We start from the raw sequence: 21,928 nt of genomic DNA, 5'->3' as shown, positions 1-21,928 counted from the left end.
GAGAGGTGCGGGTTCGATCCCAGCTCTGTGCGCCAGTTTCTGGTCAGAATCAGCGAGGAGGCCGGGCGGTTAAGCACAGCAGAATTGTAGCAGTGAGTTGCGAGTTCAAGAATGCAAAATGCTGTGAATGTTCTGCGATGTTCAGAATCGGCGACAGGCCTACAGCCTAATAAACGCTGAAACAGCTATTATTATTATTATAATGCCTTGAAAGGGAATTAATTTGAATGGAACTCTCATTTTACATTTAATTAAATGTCAATAGCACCTCACTTCTCACCACAATAGCGATGAATTTTTTAAAATTTTTAACGACATCAATATTTTAAGCTTTCCGTTTCCATGTTAAGCGATTTATAAAGCGAGAAAGTGCACATCCAGCGCTAGTATTAGTGGGTATCAAAATTGGTTAGAAACGAGAAAAAGCCCTAAATATTTTTAATCATACAAATTGTATTTATAATTTTTTTTGTCATTTGATTCATGCATTGTCTCCAACTTTACGCAAGTGCAAAACTCCAGATCGATAGGATAAGAAGAAGTATGTTAAATTTCGATTATAAGGTTTGTTGCAGACAGACAGACAAACAAGAAGTGAGGTTAAAGAGAAGTGTTGTAAAAAAATCACCAACATATTGTACTTGAATATAGATTCCGATTTGGGATCATTAAATGAATATGACTAAGCTCACTTGATATTATATTATTAAAGGCATGATACCAACGTGTACGCACAATGTCATGCTACGGCGTACACACAACTTCACAAGTTTTGCTTATCAAAGGCTGTTTTGACAGTTATGTCACAGTCATTCCTCTTCGAGTTTCGATTGGTCACTTGTGCTGTAAAGACGTGTGGTGTACACCTAACTGAACTGTGAAACTAATCACCAAAATCACGAATAGTCTTTACACTGTAAAGTGAAAGAAATGACCAAACCTAATAAAGATAGCTTTCAAGGCCCTGGCCCTCCTGAAAGCTCCCAATCTTAAGGTGACTTATGTAGTCACTTAGGGCGACTTATGTAGTCACTTAAGGTGACTTACGTAGTCACTTAAGGTGACTTATGTAGTCACTTAGGGCGACTTATTTAGTCACTTAAGGTGACTTACGTAGTCACTTAAGGCGACTTACGTAGTCACCAAATGGTCACCTTAAGCGCAGTGGAGTTCTTGCGCATGTGCAGGATGGCCGCGTTGCGCAGCGCGAGCTGACGAGCTGCGTGGCTACGACGCTCGAATCTGCTCGCCACCTCCCAGGCCGCGCGCGACACCTGTAGTCAGGAGGACACCTGTAGTCAGGAGGACACCTGTAGTCAGGAGGACACCTGTAGTCAGGAGGACACCTGTACTCAGGAGGGCACCTGTTGTCAGGAGGGCACCTGTAGTCAGGGAATTTTACCTCTGATTTCTTGGCAAATTTGAATCGGAGTGGAAATATCATCACTCTTTATGGACTTATTTAGCCGCATGTATAAGTAAAGAAGTGATTTGATAATAAATTTTCAAACCCGTATCCCTAAAAATGGAAAAATTCGACATGCCAGGACCAAAGCACATACACAACTTTGTGAAATTGAGCACAAAATTGGGCGAATATACACCATTAAAAACCATTTTTGTTCAGCGTATAGGAAAACAGGAAACGTAAACAGACCTCACTTGCGGTAAAAGGACGAATTTGTTACACGTTATTGACAATCTCACTTCATTTTTACGTCTGATGTCCTTGAGAGATCCGGTGTGTAATGGCGGTGGTGTGACCACAATGCCGGGCGCGCCCGCCACCAGAGGGCGGCCGGTGCCGGCGTCGGCGCTGCGGCGGTGAGTCAGCAGCGGCAGCCCCGACCGCAGGCTCTCCGCGCTCGCGCTTAGGCCATCCAGGGGATCAGACCCTGGTGCGAATTGAGTAAATATTATTCCTGCTTTACTACAGACCAAACTTGCGGTGGAAAAAGCTTCTTGGATTTTTGCTCTGATATCGTTTGTCAGTCAAGGTGTTTAAACTTTAAAACCCCGAAAAACCCTTATTCTATGGTTTTCAAACCATGGGTTTGGCTTTAAAACCCCGAAAAACCCTTATTTCTATGGTTTTCAAACCATGGGTTTGGCTTTAAAACCCCGAAAAACCCTTATTTTATGGTTTTCAAACCAAGGAACACTTATTCTATGGTTTTCAAACCATTGGTTTGGCTTTAAAACCCCGAAAAACCCTTATTCTATGGTTTTCAAACCATGGGTTTGGCTTTAAAACCCCGAAAAACCCTTATTTTATGGTNGGGCGCGCCCGCCACCAGAGGGCGGCCGGTGCCGGCGTCGGCGCTGCGCCGGTGAGTCAGCAGCGGTAGCCCCGACCGCAGGCTCTCCGCGCTCGCGCTTAGACCATCCAGGGGGTCAGACCCTGGCGCGCATTGAGAAAATATTATTCCTGCTTTACTACAAACCAAACTTGCGGAGGAAAAAGCTTCTTGGATTTTTGCTCTGATATCGTTTGTCAGCCAAGGTGTTTAAACTTTAAAACCCCGAGAAACCCTTAATTCTATGGTTTTAAGAAGTCATTCAACATTTTTTTAAATTGCATGCCTCATTATTTTTCGATTATCACCATTATTTATGTCTCAGATAAAAGCGCCACAATTACTTTGGACATTACTTGTCTTGGAACATCAGAATATAGCCAAATTACAAAAAAAAAAAATATTCAGTAAGCGAACTATCTTTGACTGATTGATTTTGCTTTCACAGAGCTATCATTGATTTACAGGCGTCGCGCAAAAGTTTAAGATACGCAAGTCATGCTGGTCTCAGTAAATTGATCTGTAGGAAGCAAAATTAGCTGTCACGCTTAAAACAAATGTCTCTCATTCATCGATTTTTATTAAAAAAGACTTAATATACGAAAATAATCAAGTTATGTCGCTGCTGAGTATGAGGATTGGAAAGAAAGCTTCATGAAAATTGCCAACCACTAACCTAATAATAGTTAGAGAGCAAGATTGCAATTAAAAACTCTCACTGAAAAAAAAACAGTAATAAAAACAAGAAAATATAGATCAGCTTCAGCTATCGTTGATGTGATTTATTCACGAGGTGCAGGCCACCTCACCTTGATGCACGAGGTGCAGGCCACCTCACCTTGATGCACGAGGTGCAGGCCATCGAGGGACATGGAGCGGGCAGGGCAGCTGAGCGGCATGCTGACGAGTCGTCGCGCTGTTCATTCCTTTCACTTTCACACAACCTAAACCTGGTACATGTATAACGCTAGAAAGACGAACAATATGTACTCAACAGAATTTTAATTTATCGCCGTTTATGCAAAATAAATATAATAAATGAATCAGCAGTCGCAAATGTTAAACACAAATTGAAATCGGTAGTGAAGCAATTCAAGAGGCAAGTTCGCGAGCACACAAGCGACTACCTCTGCCGTGCGACTGCCTGACCTCGCGCCTAACTTTCGCAGCCTGACGCGACATATCGTTAAGGTATTTTTCGTTCTTCCGCTTCCTTACAAGTTTCATTCTCGTTTTCAATTCTAATTTTTCATTGGGTGACATCTCCTCTCTTCCATGTCTGTAAAGTTTTCTTTAATATCACTTCGATTATGCGGCTCCTCGATTACCCCTAACATTTCACGTTCAACACAAATCTAGATTTCAACCGTTCATTTTTAGTTTACCAGAAAAAACTGGTGCAAATTTATAGTTGCGTTTATGTACCCTCAATCAAATTCAGATACTGACCAATGAGCTTCAGTTGCTGCCTACTTTCAATGCAACGAAGCGTCTAATGTTGACAGATTTCATTCAATTCAATCAGCATTCTCGCTCGATGAAATTATTAAGAAATGGAATAAAGACTTTTAGTAGCAAAACTAAAAGATGTTTCACTCGGAACAAATAATGAAACCACACTTATATTTCATTTTGTATGGCGACCGAGGAACAAAACGTTATTTCGACGATAAGTTTAGCTTCCACGCCGCATAAGAGTTCTTATTGCGTTAGTTGTTCGCTTCTAACGCTCTGATATTCAAAGTCTGCGATCATTCATTCGATATTGCTAATTTTAGTATCGGCGGCAGATGAGGGAGCGTGATTGTGATAAATTTCGGTCATGTGTTGTGAGTGTGTAATCAATTTCGGATGCATTCCATGATTTCCCAATCATCACATTCACAACTTAGATAACTTTTCAGTTCATGCAAAAAATATGTAAAGTGAAGTGTTACTAAAAGGAATTTGTCACTTAATAAATGCCCAAGTGCATAATCTGACTAATTCTTGCTCCGATTTATTGCTATTGCTTGCTGGCAGCAGGGCGAGGCGCACTTATAGCGAAGCGTACGGTCACTGGTAGTGTATATCCTAGTTTCAAATTTCCAGGACCGATTCTTTACGAAAATTTACATTATGAAATTTCGCATAAAAAATTGTATTGATTGTAAGTTATTTAGAACATGTTTTGCCTCCTTGCCACTTGATACCTAAGTAGAGTGGAGTCAAAACAGCATTTACGTTGACTTCACAGCTGCCTACACAGGCCGCGGCGAATACTGAGAACCTAGTCCTGCAAAGCTCATTACAGGCCAGGACGAACAAGAATCTCGTCCGATGAAGCCAATTCGGGTTGCGTGGCGGACCCGACGGAGCGTATTCGGGTTTGGGTGATCGGAAATATGAGAGCTACGGACTTCAAGCGCAGTTATGGTCTTCTAGAAAGAGAACATTTCAACAGACGATGGGTGGAGATTTTATGTTAACGTTCAACTTGAGCGTAAAATAGTCTGCCAACTCTAAAAACATGTAATTGACAAAGGCGGTCATGAGTTGAATTAAAATCGATGATACTCAAGAAGGCATGATAACAAAGAAACGCTGATAACGGAAAAAGTTTTTCAAATTGCACGTCTATTTCCCGTATATATAGTGAACATAATATTGAAATACATACAAATAAGGCTTAATTATTCCTTCGATCCAGCGCACAGAATAATCATTATACAGTATATCCAGCATTATTAAGTAATGACTTAACGAACAAAACTGACAAAAATTCTGCCACGGGCAAGTGTGCGGCGGGATGCCACTGTCTTTAAAATAATCCTACGCACACAGGCGCTCTTGAGTCCCTTGAGGGTAAGAGGGTCCCCCCTTGAGGGGTAAGAGCTTACGATCAACGAAATATGTTTCGAATATCAGACTACAAGACCCGAACCATAAAAATAACAACTAACCACATAACAGAGAAGTGCAGTCAACCAGATCCAGGCGGCTAACTCTGACATAAGGAGACTCAAGGAGCGAAGCAAACAGAAGAGAAATTAGTACTTGTAGAAATGCGACTGCGAGGAAAATATACTTTTTGCCGTTGCAGAGAAAGCAGTTGAGCTCATAAGAGAAATTCACTGTACATCCCATATGGGTAACATAATCGAGTACTACCATCACAGCTTAACTCCTGCACTGACAGTATAGTCCTAGCGAAATAGTTGCTAGTAAAGCATATATACACATTAACCAGACAAGACGTTTAACAGCATACCTGAATACGATACCTGGATAAAAGGATAAAATTATATTATGTGCTTAATGAACTTAACTCATCTTCTAAAACAGTAAACTCGACTTGAGTTCATGACTGGATGGGGGTAAGATTTGCAATTCTTCTTTTAAAGAAGCACGAAGTCAACTAAAATAAAAAGTAGTTTGAGAATAAAAGGAATACACACTCTTACCCGAACTATGAGTAGTGAAAACGGTCCCGTCACACAGCGGTAACAACACACTTATCTTATATCAGAATGCAAAGGCTTTTCTACAGATCCCATGTTAGACAATAATAATAAATATGGATAAGAGTATAATATGACAGCATCGTCGTGAACACGAGACGGTGGTCCATTTCTAGTTATGACGGTATCGTAGAAGACAGGATAAGTTGAATCGTGAATTAGTTAATGCAGATGAACGCGAGAGCTCAGTGTGAGGCTGAACAAAAACCGAGGTCCTCATGTACGTCGATGTAGCAAGCAGCTTTGGTGCTAAAGTGCAATTTATTTTCAGAACAGAAGCGAGACAAGCTTTTTGTTCATCAAAGAAAGAACAGAAGCGAGACAAGCTTTTTATTCATCAAAGAAAGCGAAGTGATTATCATTCATACGTAGAGGTTTCTCTTCAAAACGCGTTTAAGAATGTAACTTTTCTTCCGTGAACAATATAAACATGCATAATAAATTATCACAAGATAAAAAGCACACCAAAGAAAAATGTCAAAAATCCTGCTAGTAGAATGAGCAGCGAAAAATTTGAATAGAACACAAGTCATGAGCAAGCAAATAATAGCTCGAGGTGATTTATTTATATCAAGACTCGCAATATAAGGTGCGTTTTATTTCAAACATTGATTAGAATTTAAAATAAAAACGCATGCACAGAAATGAGATTATTCAGCGATAATATTTCGACGAAAAGAACATGGTGCTTATATAACTTATACTATTTTTGTGCTGGTCGCTTTTCATCTAGGTTCCTGTTAATGTAACAAAATGTTCCTGTTCTCGCAGCGGTAGTTCCGAGCTTGTAAAGTATAGCTTAGCATCCATAGAAGTTAATAGCGTGTTAAACTCTTGCAGCAAATCAATAACCCAATGAGAAATAATCTCAACGAAAATCCAACAGTCTGTTCAGAGTTTGTGATTGATACGATATAGTCAGCTCCTCAAAATTATTATACCATCAGGCGCTTGAGATTGATACAATATTTTAAGCCTCTACCAGCTCAAGATTATTATACCATCAGGCGCTTTAATCATGAATAATCGCGTAACCAAAAATGCCAACCAACCTACGAAGCGTGAAGAGATCGCCACGACGCAGTCTCCTTCAACGAGGCTCCAGTGAGCTCAAAAGAGACTGACGCTGTGACCAACAAAGTCTGGTGCGAGCAGCGCTGTTTTTGTTCCAGAGAAAACTTTCAATTGTTTTACTGACTCGAACCGTAGAATACTATGAAGAAACCTAGAAACAGTAACAATGATGGAAGCTTGATTTAATTGTACAGGCTTGACATGCTCTTAATTCTGACTGAGATGCAGCAGGTGTGTTTGACTGCACCAAAGAACGAAGAAGTTAAAACAAGCTATTAATAATATTTAGAGCATTCTTTGTAAATTATTACATTTCCCACTACATTGGACTGGCTTTCACGGATCGCACAGGGCTTCATAAAATAAAAGTCAATATTGCTAATAATATTTGTCACTCCCAGTTAAGATGATCGTCTTCATCCTCAGCTTGTATGCCTACGTCTCGTAAGTCAACGTTCTCTATTCGCATGACAACAAGCCGTCTTCGCAGCTCCACATCTCTTCCTCCCTCAACCAGAAGCTCTCTGTTGCTCATAAATTCAAGCACATTCTGATGCAAGGAACTGCAGGGATGCTCGGGCTGTGGTGTCTCGAGGTCGCTGTCTCTGATGTCGATGTTGGGTACGCCGAGGTGGTAGAGCTGCAGGGGCGTGAGGCGGACGATGTGAGGGAAGTAGTGGCGCAGGGCGTCCCAGCTCATGCGGTGCAGGGACGGCACCGTCAGCCAGCACTTGAGCAGGTCGCCTGAACGCTCTGCACTGGACTCTGTGTTCGCCAGGACACCTCCGTGCAGGTATAGGCAGCCTTCCTGTACACACCAAATAATATCACAGCTCCTACAATTTGTCAATTAATCTACCAAATATATGTAAATAAAATTTTTTATATTCTCTTGAACTCTTAACTGAATCATTAGCTGGCATGAAGTGGTGATTTCGGAGCTATTAAAATGAGAGATTAGCCCTGAACTTTATAAAAAACCTGTTATAGTTAGTGCAAAAATACAAGCGCTAACATAACTTGTCATAAGAGACCTTCAAAGAATACATGATCAGAACGAGCTGATGTACTTGTGTGAGTGAGGCGGCATGGAAGTGACGCGGCGATGTTGCGGCATGTGGCAACTCCTGCCACAGCAGCGTGCGTAAGTCAAGTCGCCACATGTCGCCATATGAGATGTGCTCGTTGCAGCCGCCGTGGATGTAAACATCTGAACACAAACACACTTAAATTCATTTCCTACTGCATGTAATGCGGCATTAAATAACAGGAAACCAGGCTGGACAAAAACACACTTAAATTCATTTCCTACTGCATGTAATACGGCATGAAATAACAGGAAACCAGGCTGGACAAAAACACACTTAAATTCACGTCATTTCCTACTGCATGTAATACGGCATGAAATAACAGGAAACCAGGAAACCATCATCAATGAAACACTGAAAGATTCTGACTCCAGAAATTTCAATTGCTTTGATAATTATCAAAAAACATAGAGCATAAACAAGAATTCAAAGTGTTGTGGCACAAAAACAGTGCAATTTGGAATAAAATAACATTTATTCTCATTATTTGATTAATAGAAAAAAAAAACAATCCATCAATTTGAATATCTCCTAGACAAGTTAATTTAAGTCATCATGCTTTTAGTTGATATTTGACTGAGGAATGGATATATTTTGAAATATTTATGCCAATGCTCACTGGAAAATCCTGACAAGAACTCAAGGAAGAAAAATACGTGATTCCTTCCAAAAATATAGGAAGAAATGTGCAGAAGGACTTATTAAAGATCATAAAAAAATTAGCAAAACATCATAGCAGCGTTGAGTGCCAACAGCGTCAATTATTCCTCTTTTGCTACACATAATCATACTAATTCTCTTATGACGCAGGGAATGCAAGTAGTCGTCAAGTTGATAGAATGTTATCAAATTTCTAGAATGTTTACATTAATTACACTAGTAAACTGGTACCTGGAGTGTTCATGACTTTATATGGCATAGTTCAGCCTTCAGTGACACCCATTGCAAGCTTTAATAAAAAGAAGATAGTAGTAGTGAAGACAGCAATAAATAACTAACGCTGTTAATGTTGCACAGTTAAGTGACACTCATTTACAGACAAGACAGAGAAGCAAGATGGCACTCAAGAGAAACCTATAAAGGGATTAACAGTTTCCACATTGCACAATGNGATGTGTATAAGAGACAGACATTGCACTATGTGACACTCATTTACCAGCAGAAAATAACAAATGAGTGTCACATTGTACAATTTGACACTCATTTACAACAGAAAATAACAAATGAGTGTCACATTGTACAATGTGACACTCATTTACCAACAGAAAATAACAAATGAGTGTCACATTGTACAATGTGACACGCATTTACCAACAGAAAATAATAAATGCGTGTCACATTGCACAATGCGACACGCATTTACCAACAGAAAATAAGATTGTACTGAAGAGTAAAGTACAAGAGAACTAACAGTTCTCATGTTGCACGGTGACGTGACACTTGCGAGGCAGGGGGTAGGTGTTGGTGGCAGGGTCGGGCTCGGTGGCAACTACTTGGTGCCACCGCAGCGCCGTCAACGAGAAGGCAGGCAAGCGGTCCAGGGGCGCCGTGGCCTCCTTCTGTCCTCCTCCAAACACCAGCAGGTTTTCGCCGTGCAGGATAATCTCGTGGCGGTATCTGAGGTACATTATACAGGTATTAATTGTCGGTATCTGAGAGGCATTATAGAGGTATTAATTGGTGGCATCTGCGGTACGTCATTGGGGTATTAATTGTCGGTATCTGAGATACATTATAGAGGTATTAATCCAGCATCACTTCAGACATGAACTCAGATTAACCAATAGAGTAGCACAACTAGTCTGTGCTTCATGCCTGTAGTAAATGCAGTTATCTAGTAGTCTATGTTGGAGTTGTTAACTGTGCCTCATAATTCCAACTTTGAAAAAATTAGCAATGTTCAAGCATTAGGTCTTGGAGTAGAATCATGTAAGAGTTACAGTAAGTAAGAGTCAGTAGTAACAAAGGAAAAATCAAGTCAGTTCATACTAAAAAATTGAGATAGAAAGAAATAATAAAGAAAATACAAGGATTTTGATGAAATGAAGATTTGATATTAGTATGCTGAAGATCAGAAGCTCGTACAGCGTACCTGGTCATAGGTAGGTGATGGTCAGCTGATGTTTGGTAGAGTTGCTCCCACACTCGGTCCACAACGTTTATCTTGTGCACATCCATGTTGTACTCGTAGCCTGTGGTGCCGCCTACAACATAGAGCTCGTTGTCGTCCAGCGTCACTGCCTGCATGACATGGAACATTCAAACAATCTTGGCTCTGCTGTCATATGATAAATCAATTTGGAAAATGAAAATAAGCCCATCCTTTCAAGTAAAGACAGTAGATTGTAAATTTTTGCTACAAAATTTAAGGGTTCATCTAAAAATGTCATTAAAAATTCCATCAGTTTCCAGCTACAATGAAATAAGTTCCTAATTCATAAATATAAAAATGATATTACGTTTCTTCAACAATCGTTATCGAATTATTTAATTAAGAACAAAAGTTAGTGCCACGAGAACTTTCTTGTGTTTTGAAGTTGCATTTACTTAAAATGAATAGAAATAGGTGTGAATGAATTTCCCATACATAATTTCATTGTCAGTTACCAAATAGAAGACAAAAATGCAAGTATTGATGAAGAAATTGTTGAGATAATGAATTACTAAAAAAAAACTCTTGTTTATAGTCAGGTAATTTGAGACTATTGCAACAAAGGCTTCACAGATCAGGAGCAAAATTTACACCTTCTACACAGGCCTATGAGAAACCTAACTCAAGATAATCAAACTTGGCCAGTTTTCACTAGTTGCTTAACCACTACAAATTGTGACTAAGTTTATTAGTTCATATTGCTTTAACAAACAAAAAATTTGAGTATCTTAGCTACATGCATGTTGACATATCTATCAAGTGCTTGCATCCACTAGTGGCAAGCTATAAGCAGTGCTTGCATCCACTAGTGGCAAGCTATAAGCAGTGCTTGCATCCACTAGTGGCAAGCTATAAGCAGTGCTTGCATCCACTAGTGGCAAGCTATAAGCAGTGCTGGCATCTACTAGTGGCAAGCTATAAGCAGTGCTTGCATCCACTAGTGGTGAGCTATAAGCAGTGCTTGCATCCACTAGTGGCAAGCTATAAGCAGTGCTTGCATCCACTAGTGGCAAGCTATAAGCAGTGCTGGCATCCACTAGTGGCAGGCTATAAGCAGTGCTTGCATCCACTAGTGGCAGGCTATAAGCAGTGCTTGCATCCACTAGTGGCGAACTATAAGCACTGCTTGCATCCACTAGTGGCGAGCTATAAGCAGTGCTTGCATCCACTAGTGGCGAGCTATAAGCAGTGCTGGCATCCACTAGTGGCGAGCTATAAGCAGTGCTTGCATCCTAATCAGGAAAGGTAATAGATGGCTAAAATGACACTAGAAAAACGTGATTGTAACAAATTAATATATCATTGTAAAATTTAAATTGAGTAAATGTAAAATTGTAAGTAATTTATCCTGAAAATAACTGCAAGAGATGCAGTGAACAGTGAATAATCAACCTGGAAAGCTACTGTTTACCTGACCATAACATGACAAAGGGCTTGCACCAGCTGTCTCCACTTTCTCCCATGCGCCGGTTTGCAGATCACAAACACGTAGCTGTTGATAAAACAGCCACAGATAGGAGATTCTCTTTGATTAACAAATAAATTTTGAAAATTAGCTACTCAATGTCAATAGTGGTTCAAATAATAAATGCAATGAATTCCATCTGCAAATTCAAGTTAACATGGGTATAATACATTCAATGGAAATTATGCTAAAATTTAAAAAAAACTGTTTCTTCTTATCACATGATCTCTCAGCAATAAAATGGTTCTACAATTTTTGTTAAAGATGGTGGCGCTATATAATTATCTAGGTATATAATTATTTATATTTATTTATAATTATATAATTATATATAATTATTTATATATATAATTATATAATTATATATAATTATTTATATATATAATTATAATCATCACTATATAATTATCTTATTCTTATCTAGCTAGATAAGAATAACAGTTTGGTTGCACCACTCACACAGTTATGGGAGGATTCCCCAAATGGCACACCAGTCCCTCCCAGGTGGAACATGGAGAAGCCGCTCACAGCGCAGCCAAAGGACACGAGTCCATCAGACTTTTCCATGTGGCACTGGAACATCTTGGTCCATGTATCAGTTACTGTGTTGAACCGCCATAGCTGTTGTCAAGATGTAAATAATTTTACCATGTATATAATAGATGGGCATAAGTTCAATGGATTTGGAAGAGGCTGGTACACATGATTGGTTAGTAATCAAACTTCAACAGCAAAAGGCAAATGGATTATACTGTTCTGATATCATTTGAAAAGCTAAACAAATCAGTATAAATTAAAAATAATTTAGGATGAAGTATTGATGCCTGATATATTTATTGATCTTTATAGTCGTGGACCAAATAGTGTACAGTACGGTATATATTTACAATTTTTTCTAATTTCAAACAAGTTTGATTGAAGACCATAAAATTAGTTCACATGACAATTTTTAATAAGTTAATCTAAAATGTTTGTGTTTGTAGATCAAAAATAAGGCAATCAAAAGACATTTTGAACATGTTAACAACCTTTTTAATGTATCAACATTTACCATAAAGTTAAAAGATGAATTTTGCAATGTCCCAATGCTATTGCAATGGCAATAGCTGGAGCCCTCATCACTAAATAAAGGATTCCAGCCATTAATTTTCAAACTACCATATTTGTCACAACTTTTAAACTGATTCTGGACTAATTTTGAACTTCAATTATTGAGAATTATCCAATTTACTTATCTCATCATCTCAATATTATCTCCCCTAAGATCAAACAGGGCTAAATTCAAACCTTTTTCCCAAATAAATTAGGTCCATTATCAAAACACAAACTCCTAATTTGAACACAAACAGATTTGACTTCAAACTTAGTTTGCCAGGTAGTTCCTGCAAGTCTCCCCTGCCTTCCATAACCACGGAGATCTTCCTTCTGTTGTGCTTCATATCCATGTATGTTCTCATGAAAATTATCCTAATTATGGCTCATCACAAATTTCCTTCTAATATGAATTTTCATGGCTGATACAGTGGGGGGAAATAAATATTCGTACACTTGAAAAATCGTATTTTAATGTATGTAAGTACGGTACACAAACTTAACAGAAAAAGTGATTTAAATTATGTATAGAGACGCATAGTATTCAAAAATACTATCAAAAGAAATTAAATCTCAATTTCAACAAAAAACAATGCAACATGTTCACTTTTCGGGTGAAAAAAGTATTCGTACAAAACAATAAATCCGCATTATTTTAATTTAATACTTGGTTGAATACCCTTTATTCAGCTCAACAGATACCAGTCTATTTCTATACGTCTCNATTCAACCAAGTATTAAATTAAAATAATGCGGATTTATTGTTTTGTACGAATACTTTTTTCACCCGAAGAAGTTAACATGTTGCATTAATTTTTGTTGCATTGAGATTTAATTTCTATTGATGATATTTTTGAATACAATGCGCCTCTATACATAATATAAATCACTTCTCCTGTTCAGTTTGTGTACTTACATACATTAAAATACGATTTTTCAAGTGTACGAATATTTATTTCCCCCCACTGTATGTAGCAAAATAAAAATGATACAAGCACGAGATACAACATATTAGAAAATGCTGTACAACATTACATTTGGTAGAGGTAAGCAAAACATTTTACTAACTTCTGCAAATAGTGGTTTGGTGAGCTGCCAGAAAGGGTCACAATTGTCTTCAAGGTTAGGGTTGTATCCTCCTAAGATGAAGAGTCTACGGTCAACACAAACCATCCGATGGCCACTACGGGGCAGAGGTACTTTGTCTTCTGAAAGCAATATGAAAATAAAGAAATATCACTTTGATATGTAACTTTGGAAATCAGTCTTTCAAGAACTGTTCATGAATTTCAATAACATGTAAAATGAATTGAGATATCTGGGAAAAACTGCCAGCAAATATTAGCATTGAAATTGACAGCTACTTTCAAAGCCCTAACACATGTATGTATGCATACAAATTTCTAAGATAAATATTGGGAATTTTATCAGAATACGTAGAATACTCCAAGCAACAGCAGATAATATCACAATATATGTATAATACCGTAACAAGACATCTTTCAGTATTGACACTGAACTTACCCTTGTCTAAAGTCTGAACTGGAGGAGAAGAAGAACAGACAAGAGTTGTTTTGAAAGGTGTGATACCAAATAAAGATGACTTCTCTTCTCTCAAATTGGGGCAGTTCAAATCCATTTTAAATTTATAATTGAACTTGACTATCAAAAGTAAATGTAATTAGACATTGGAATAGTGTTTATTTCCCTGGAATATTATTTCAAAATGGAACATCAAGTTGACAATTTAGAAAACAAGAATAGAAAATATTTTATATGAATTAGATAGAGCAGCCTCAGAACGCTTGTAGGGATTTTTTTTTTATTTTCAAGAAATTTAGCTGCTCACAATGAGATATTTTATAAAAGGTCAGTTATGTATGTGGTTGAAGTTTGATTAATGGAAATAAATTCAATTATGGCTCCAACACCTACATATATACCTATATATATATATTATACAGACAGGAAGAAAGGTGACCTAAACACACACACGGGGACCTTAAAAATTTCTTGCCATGTACTTATTCCAAAGTTAAAAAATTAAGTGAAGATCATAGTTATGCAAGCTTAATTAGGCTCTACTTCTATGCCTTGCTTTGCTCAGCAATGTTTCAGTACAGATTATCTTGATCAGTACAATTTAACTTTGATATAAGCATCATTGGAAAGTTTATTTTTAGTGATATTATCAAACACCACATATTAACAGATGGTAGAAAAAATTTAATAATACTATTTCAACTTCAATTAAGAAAATGTTTCTTGGCAAGAAATTATTAACAAAAAAAATGCTCAAAACTGTCCCTTATTACCCCATTTGACGGTATCAGCCACACCTGTTTTCTCCATCCACCCAAGGTCAAAGTCTCAATCTCCTCATCTACTCAAGATTTAACTCTCTACCACCATATGTCACTCTGGGAACATGACTTTTAATTTTAATTATATGTAAGCTATTGACTGCAGAAACTTGAGGACAGTTGCCCTACAGAGAACATCTTAAAGTTGTTGTACACAGCAGCAACCATCAGTGTGTCATTTTGTGCTCACTAGCAATGCATCCTTTTAGGGAAGTAGGCTTGTGACAATATTGCTCTGGTTTGTCATTTTCAATTGATTATGGACATAAGCAATGGTAAGCTTATCTACAGTGCTGCTGTTTAGCGCATTTTCTCATTTATGGAAAAAATTCACCATAGTGCTTGCCATGTCCGTCCGTCTGTGACTCTGCGTTTTCGTCAACAAGAAAATGCGCTCTCTGTCTCTCTCACTGTAGTGAGTACCGAGTTATATTTTTTTAATATGCTGTTCTTATGTATAAAGGTCATGTTTCATACCTTTGGTTTCTCCTCCAAGTTTAGAATGAATTTGTTTTATAGGTTTTATTGCATGTCACCGTGAAGGAACACCTGGCACTACACAGTATTAATTGCCTGTCACTGAGGGCAAACAACCTTCATGAGATAGTATTGTACAACATTTATTAGAAACAATATGATATATGCCTACATTTTTGATAAACGATAATATTTAAATGAAAAAATGTATAAATTCTAATTATTATTCCATGAAATGCATGCATGTGTGGTAGAGTTGATATATAATTCAAACATATACCTAGAAAATACATTCAAATTTTTACTGTTCATTTTCAGATATTTTCATTCATGCTCATTCTAATGACAAAAGAAATTATACAATTTGGGATAGACAAACAAGATTATGAGGGAAACTTCCAAACTACAATGAAAATACAGGAATCAGCCATGGTCCATGGACAGTGATTGTCAGCAACTAGTGAGAAAACATCTACCTACTCTCTGAACCGCGACTGGATTTCTTGAGCCATGGTTTTATGAATTTGCAAGCCATGATTGCATTTCTTTGAGCCATGAATCTGTTAGAATAAAAATGAATTCCATATCCAAGCCATGAAGAGCCATTTATGAGCTGGAGCCACAAACTATTTGCAAAGTCCTGTGCACATGTTACCTGTGCACATGTTACCTGTGCACATGTGCAAAGTCCTGTGCACATGTTTCTCTAATTTAACCCTAGAAACAGCAACAAGAACATTTGTCTTTACTTTCGAGGCTACTGAACATGTGATAATGCAGTCTGACAAACTGACATGACCACAACTATGCAATCTCCAACGAAACATTTTGGGGTGACTCATTATGCACCATACCCAGGATGGTGTTGTTTTCCACATATTAATCCGGCATACATATGGCTGCAAGCCCTTGTACCGGCATACAAGGAGCTAAAATGTCATTGGCGTGCATGCCCGGTATAGGTTGGCATATGGCTTGTCCCGGCCCAGGTGTGCAGCATACATCTGCATCTGGCTTGCTACTGAAAAACCTCATATCTGACCAATGTACTTTCTAATTCTAATACATTCTAGTATACTAATTCAATTTAATGCTATCTTGTGCAGTCTAATGTGTTTTACTGCGTTCTAATGTATTTAACTGCTTTCTAATGCACTCTATCAGCATGCTTATGAGATCTATAGCATTCTTAAGCAGACTGGTGCATTATCTAGTGCATTCAAATGCAATCTAGTCTGTTCTAATGCATTTTGATGTGTTGTAATGCGTTCTAAAGCATTTTGGTGCACCATGCGTTATAGTTCATTCTAATGCAATCTAGTGCTTTTTGATGCACTCTACTGCATTCTAATGCCATCTTGTGCTTTCTAACAAGTTCTAATGCAATCTTATGCATAACATTGCATTCTAGTGTGTTTTATTTTGATCTAGTGCATTCTAATTTGTTCTACTGCAGTTCTCTTGTGCATTGTAATGCAATCTAGTGCATTCTAATGTGTTTTAATGCATTCTAATGCTTTTTATTGTGTTCTAATGCATTCTAATGGTTTCTGTTGCATTATACTGCTGTGTAGTATGTTATAATATGCTCTAATATTTTCTCATTTGTTCTAACATTATAGCATAAAATAAATAGCAATAATTTGTTCTAACATTAACATTGTAGCATAAAATAAATAACACAGCAAAATGTAACACAGTTTCACATAACCCAACATATCATCACACAATATAATACAAAAAATGATGACACAGCATAACATAGCACAACACATAAACCATTATCATGCAACATGTCACTACACAACACATTATAACACATCATAAGATGGCACAGTATAACAACATACACATTATATTATAACCCAACGTATTATAATGCAACATAATATGTTGTGTTATATTATGTTCTATTGTCCTGTGTTATGTTGTGTTATAGTTCTATTCCATGTATTCCATTACATTATGTTATGTTATAATATGATGTTATATTAAGTAGGTAGTGTTATAATGTGTCCTGCTATATTATCTTCTTTTTTGTTTCACTGTGTTGTATCATGTCAGGTTGAATTTTGATGTCTTATGTTTTATTAGGATAAGTTGTAATACAATGTGTCTTGTTATGATGTGTTTTGGTATAATTTGTGTTGTTCTATTTTATGTTACAATTTATTATGCTATATATTGATGTGTTATGTTATAATGTGTTGCATTACATTTTGTTCTGTAGTGTAATGTTATGTTGTGCTACAATGTGTTGTGTTAGGTTAGGATGTGTTATAATGTGCTTGTTTATGATATGTTACATTATAATGTGTGGTGTTAAGTTATGCTGTGTTGAAATGTGTGGTTATGTTGTTACATTATGTGTTATGTTATGTTGTTACAATGTGTTCTGTTATGTAATGTTGTATTAAAAGATGCTGGGTCAAGTTAGGATGTGTTATAATGTGCTTGGTTATGATATGGTTTTTTATATAGTATGATTTTTTGTTACAATATATCAATATATTCAGTTATGTTATTATGTGTAGTGTTATGTTATGATGAATCATAATATTTTTGTAATAGTGTCTAGTGTTATAATGTGATGTCATGTTATGTTGGGTTATAAGGTGTTGTGTTATTTAGCATCAACATATGTTGTGTCATTACATGTTGTGAACAATCATTGTGTTATGTGTTATGCCCCAGCACAGTGACAAACCAGAGATTTTTTAGAATTTATTTTTAATTTCCTCATTTACCTAAGATTTAAACTAATTTTTTATGTCTGATAATGCTGGCATCCACAATACTTTACTGCTATACTTATAGGACTCAAAAATGAACTTGAGGAAGAGTCTAAAAAAATCTCTGTTTTGCCACTATGTGCCACAGTCATCATAAAGGGCATGCATCACTGTTCATCATTGGGCATTGGCCTCAACAATTGTAGAGCGCATGTGTCATGATGTGTCCATGTCAATCATCAGGCATAATCACATTGATCATAAATCACGTGCATCAAAGTTGATCAACAGGAATTGCCCAAATCGATCTTAAATTGCATGCATACGTGTCGATTATCAGGCATCAGCCACATCGATCATAGACCAAAATTAATCAGACATCAATCAAGTTTATTGTTTAGTGCGTGCATCAGTGTTGATCATTGGCATTGGCCAAATTGATTGTAAATTGCGTGATTCCATAACCAATCACTTTATGGTAAATCATGATTCCATAACCAATCACAGTCTAGGTATATAGCATAAGATCATGATCCTATCAACCAGTGTGGAATTCTGTATAGGTAACATATTCTCATGTCAATATAAGAAAATGTATCAAAAAACCAACCCTACCACCCATTACACCACCTTCCACTGCAATGAAAATTGATAAACTGAGCTCATCAGAAACTGCGGTGCTTCCAATATCGCGCGTGGTTTGAAATCCAATCCCGTGTTGCCAACGCCTAATCAAGTTAACTAGTCGTTTGTCTGTAGACTAGCGGACACATTTTTGCAATGAATACATTCTAAAATAAAAAAAAAGCACATCCACATTTGTAAAAAATCCTCACAATTGGACAACACCAACAAAGTTTTTGATATCACACAAAATTATGAGATAAACTGCTACTCTTTCACTGCGTACGTTCACATCGTGGTTTCTATGTTTATGTATTACAAGACAGTGTCACACTTATGTTTTAGTTGTGTCTAGTTTGATTTCACAATAAATAGATTTGATTCACATTCCATTCCGAGATTTAAATGATTGAAAGTTTTTTTTAAATTATAAAAACCTATTTATACGTTCCAAATTTGAATTTTTTCCCTTTTTTGCCCTATTATGTTGAATTTATCTTAATGAATTCACTTCAAATTCTGAATGATTTTGTCTGCCATCCCGCGTTTTCAAACGTTTTGTGTCTTTTAGATAATGTTAATTGTTTAACATGGGAAACTATTTCATTATATAAAACATAGAGCACATACCATATAGTGCATTAATAATATAATTTAATTGAACAAAAATTAATTTTTTATTTAAAAAATATAATCGAATTTTTAATTCAACATTTTTATAATAGAATTTAATTCTACAGCATGTACCATCTAGTGTATTAAATAATAAAATTTGATTTAGTAAAATTTAATTTTGATAGTATCAACCAATCACCGTCTGGGTCTGGAGAGAATGACCTCTTGACCAATCATTCACAGCTGGAAAGAGACATGTCTGTGGCTGTGCCCAAAAGTAACTTGAGAAGTTGAGAACTATATATTAGAATTCCACCATGGCCTCAGCTTCACTCACTCACTGTTGATCATTGGGCATTGGTCTCATCAATCAAGAAGAGCATACATCAGTGTTGATCATTGGACATTGGCCTGGCCGATAGTAGAGCGCGTGCGTCCATGTCAATCATTGCTGCATTGCCACATCAATGATTCATTGTATAGTGTGTGTGTCCCTGTTGATCATTCATCATTGGGCAATGGGCATTGGGGTATTACTTTAGATTACCTAAGTGCATCCAAAAAACAGGGTGTTTTTTTTAATTATATGTTTTTTTAATTATATGTTTTTTGGGGTGTAGATTAAGAATCTGAAATCCGTTTTTGGCGGTCAGCATTTTTTTAATATATTTTCTACAAAACAAACCTACCTAACCTAACCTAGCGCAATTTTTGGGTCTTAGCCTACATAGGTTTACCGACTGGAAATGATCTATATCAATCTGGGAATTACTGTAAACAGTAAACCTATGTAGGCCTAAAACCCAAAAATTGCGCTAGGTTAGGTTTGTTTTCTATAGAAAATATAAAAAAATGCCGACCGCCAAAAATGGATTTCAGATTCTTAATCTACACCCCAACATACCTAGTGTCTAGTGACAAAGCAGAGAGTTTTTTAGACTCTCCCTCAAGTTCACTTTTGAGTCCTATAAGTAGACCAGTGAACTGAGTGAAGTATCATGGATACCAGTATAAACATACATAAGAAAATTGGTTTAAATCTTGAGTAAATGAGGCAATTAAAAATGAACTGATTCTAAAAAAGCTCTGGTTTGCCACTATGCTGACCCCAATAAACATATAATTAAAAAAACACTTTTTTTTGGATGCACTTAATCTAAAGTATTACCGGCATTGGTAGGGTAAACGCAGTATATTCCGACACATTAAGGACGCATCGAGAAATGAAAAACTATAAAAAAAACGTATGCGTTACGAAAGTTCTGTTGCCTTCACGTGACTCTCAAAACACTTCACTACACGTCAGCAACGATGAAACGTCACAAAATGTTGCCATATTTATTAAAAAGCCTTTAGAATGGAAACCTACCAAATCCCTATATTCCGTCACTGTGTGTGGCAATATTCGACACGTGGTGAGTCGTATTGCGTCAGCGCTTTAAATTTAACTGATACGTAATCCACGTGTTCGAATTCCGTTCGCTGTGCAAGCTGTATTCAGTGTATTGGGATACAACACGGCTTTGAATTAGAACACTAACGAATATTGAACACTACTTAATTACGTTTTAATTAACAGCTATTAGGCTTTTAATTAGGCAAATTTTCATTTTTGTACAAAGCTTGGAACGATCTGTGTGTGTCCAATTCAAGTTGTGTCGGAATTAGTTTTCATGTTGTAGCCGGGTGGTTATTTCAGTATTTTTCATCGCAAACCAAATCTGTTTACCATTTGTTCACTCAATGTATATGTTCTAATTCAATACAAAACATTTCTCTTTATTTTTTCAGGCACGGGGAAAATTCCAATAATTATATTATTCGTGCATGTGCTTGATCAGTGACATTGTAAAGTTCTAATAGAAGCAGGCAGATTGATGTCCAATGCTCTGATAAACGCATGGAACTAAAACAAAGCTTAATATAAAGGAAAAGCTGGAGAGGTGACGGAATTACCCACGATGTCGGAATATACCGCGTTTACCCTAAGTTCAACTCAGTTGCACTTTTGTTTTTTAGCAACTTTCTTTCATTACAACTTTCTTCCCTGCCCCCTGGCATACATCCCAAAATAAACCTCCGGCTTAGGCCTTCTTACATGCCGCACCTTTCATACTCTGGACTTGTATAAATATCTGGTGTGTGGTGCCTGCACTGCCTGGTGGCTGGTGGTGCGAGTGTGTGAGTGACAAGTGTGGTCTGTGGTGACTGGTGTGGAGAAGCAACCGACCCGAGTCATTCGGACATCGGAGTCTCTTGACCATCAGATGGATTGATCATTGAGCCTGAGGGATCGTTAACATTGCTGCCATGTCTTCGTTCGACAATGGTTCACGCTTCTCTCACACTTATAATTTTTTTTAATTGCTTTTAAGACTTCGGGTATGAACAGATCACACCTCCCAGCCTGAGCACAACTGGGTTTCCTTGTACTATATTGCCACTCTGA

General features: G+C 37.1%; 2 protein-coding genes across 2 annotated transcripts; both read right to left on the bottom strand.

The window, feature by feature from the left end:
- Positions 1–1,139: 1,139 nt before the first annotated feature.
- Positions 1,140–3,436, bottom strand: LOC108674932. The gene is made up of 3 exons (XM_018162916.2): positions 3,136–3,436; positions 1,708–1,895; positions 1,140–1,274 (listed from the first exon to the last, which is right to left on the bottom strand). Exons 1-3 carry the CDS (start codon positions 3,194–3,196, stop codon positions 1,140–1,142), a joined length of 384 nt encoding a protein of 127 aa, XP_018018405.1. The 5' UTR covers positions 3,197–3,436.
- Positions 3,437–4,881: 1,445 nt separating this feature from the next.
- Positions 4,882–14,576, bottom strand: LOC108674938 (kelch domain-containing protein 10). Its single transcript, XM_018162925.2, has 8 exons — positions 14,193–14,576; positions 13,737–13,876; positions 12,036–12,197; positions 11,523–11,603; positions 10,052–10,200; positions 9,371–9,576; positions 7,942–8,081; positions 4,882–7,679 (listed from the first exon to the last, which is right to left on the bottom strand). The coding sequence occupies exons 1-8, from the start codon at positions 14,305–14,307 to the stop codon at positions 7,263–7,265; spliced, it is 1,410 nt and encodes a 469-aa protein (XP_018018414.1). The 5' UTR covers positions 14,308–14,576; the 3' UTR covers positions 4,882–7,262.
- Between the last annotated feature and the right edge of the window lie 7,352 nt (positions 14,577–21,928).

The sequence above is a fragment of the Hyalella azteca genome, unplaced genomic scaffold, assembly GCF_000764305.2.
Source record: "Hyalella azteca isolate HAZT.00-mixed unplaced genomic scaffold, Hazt_2.0.2 contig5032, whole genome shotgun sequence".
Lineage (NCBI taxonomy): Eukaryota > Metazoa > Arthropoda > Malacostraca > Amphipoda > Hyalellidae > Hyalella > Hyalella azteca.
This window is presented reverse-complemented; position numbering and strand designations above follow the sequence as displayed.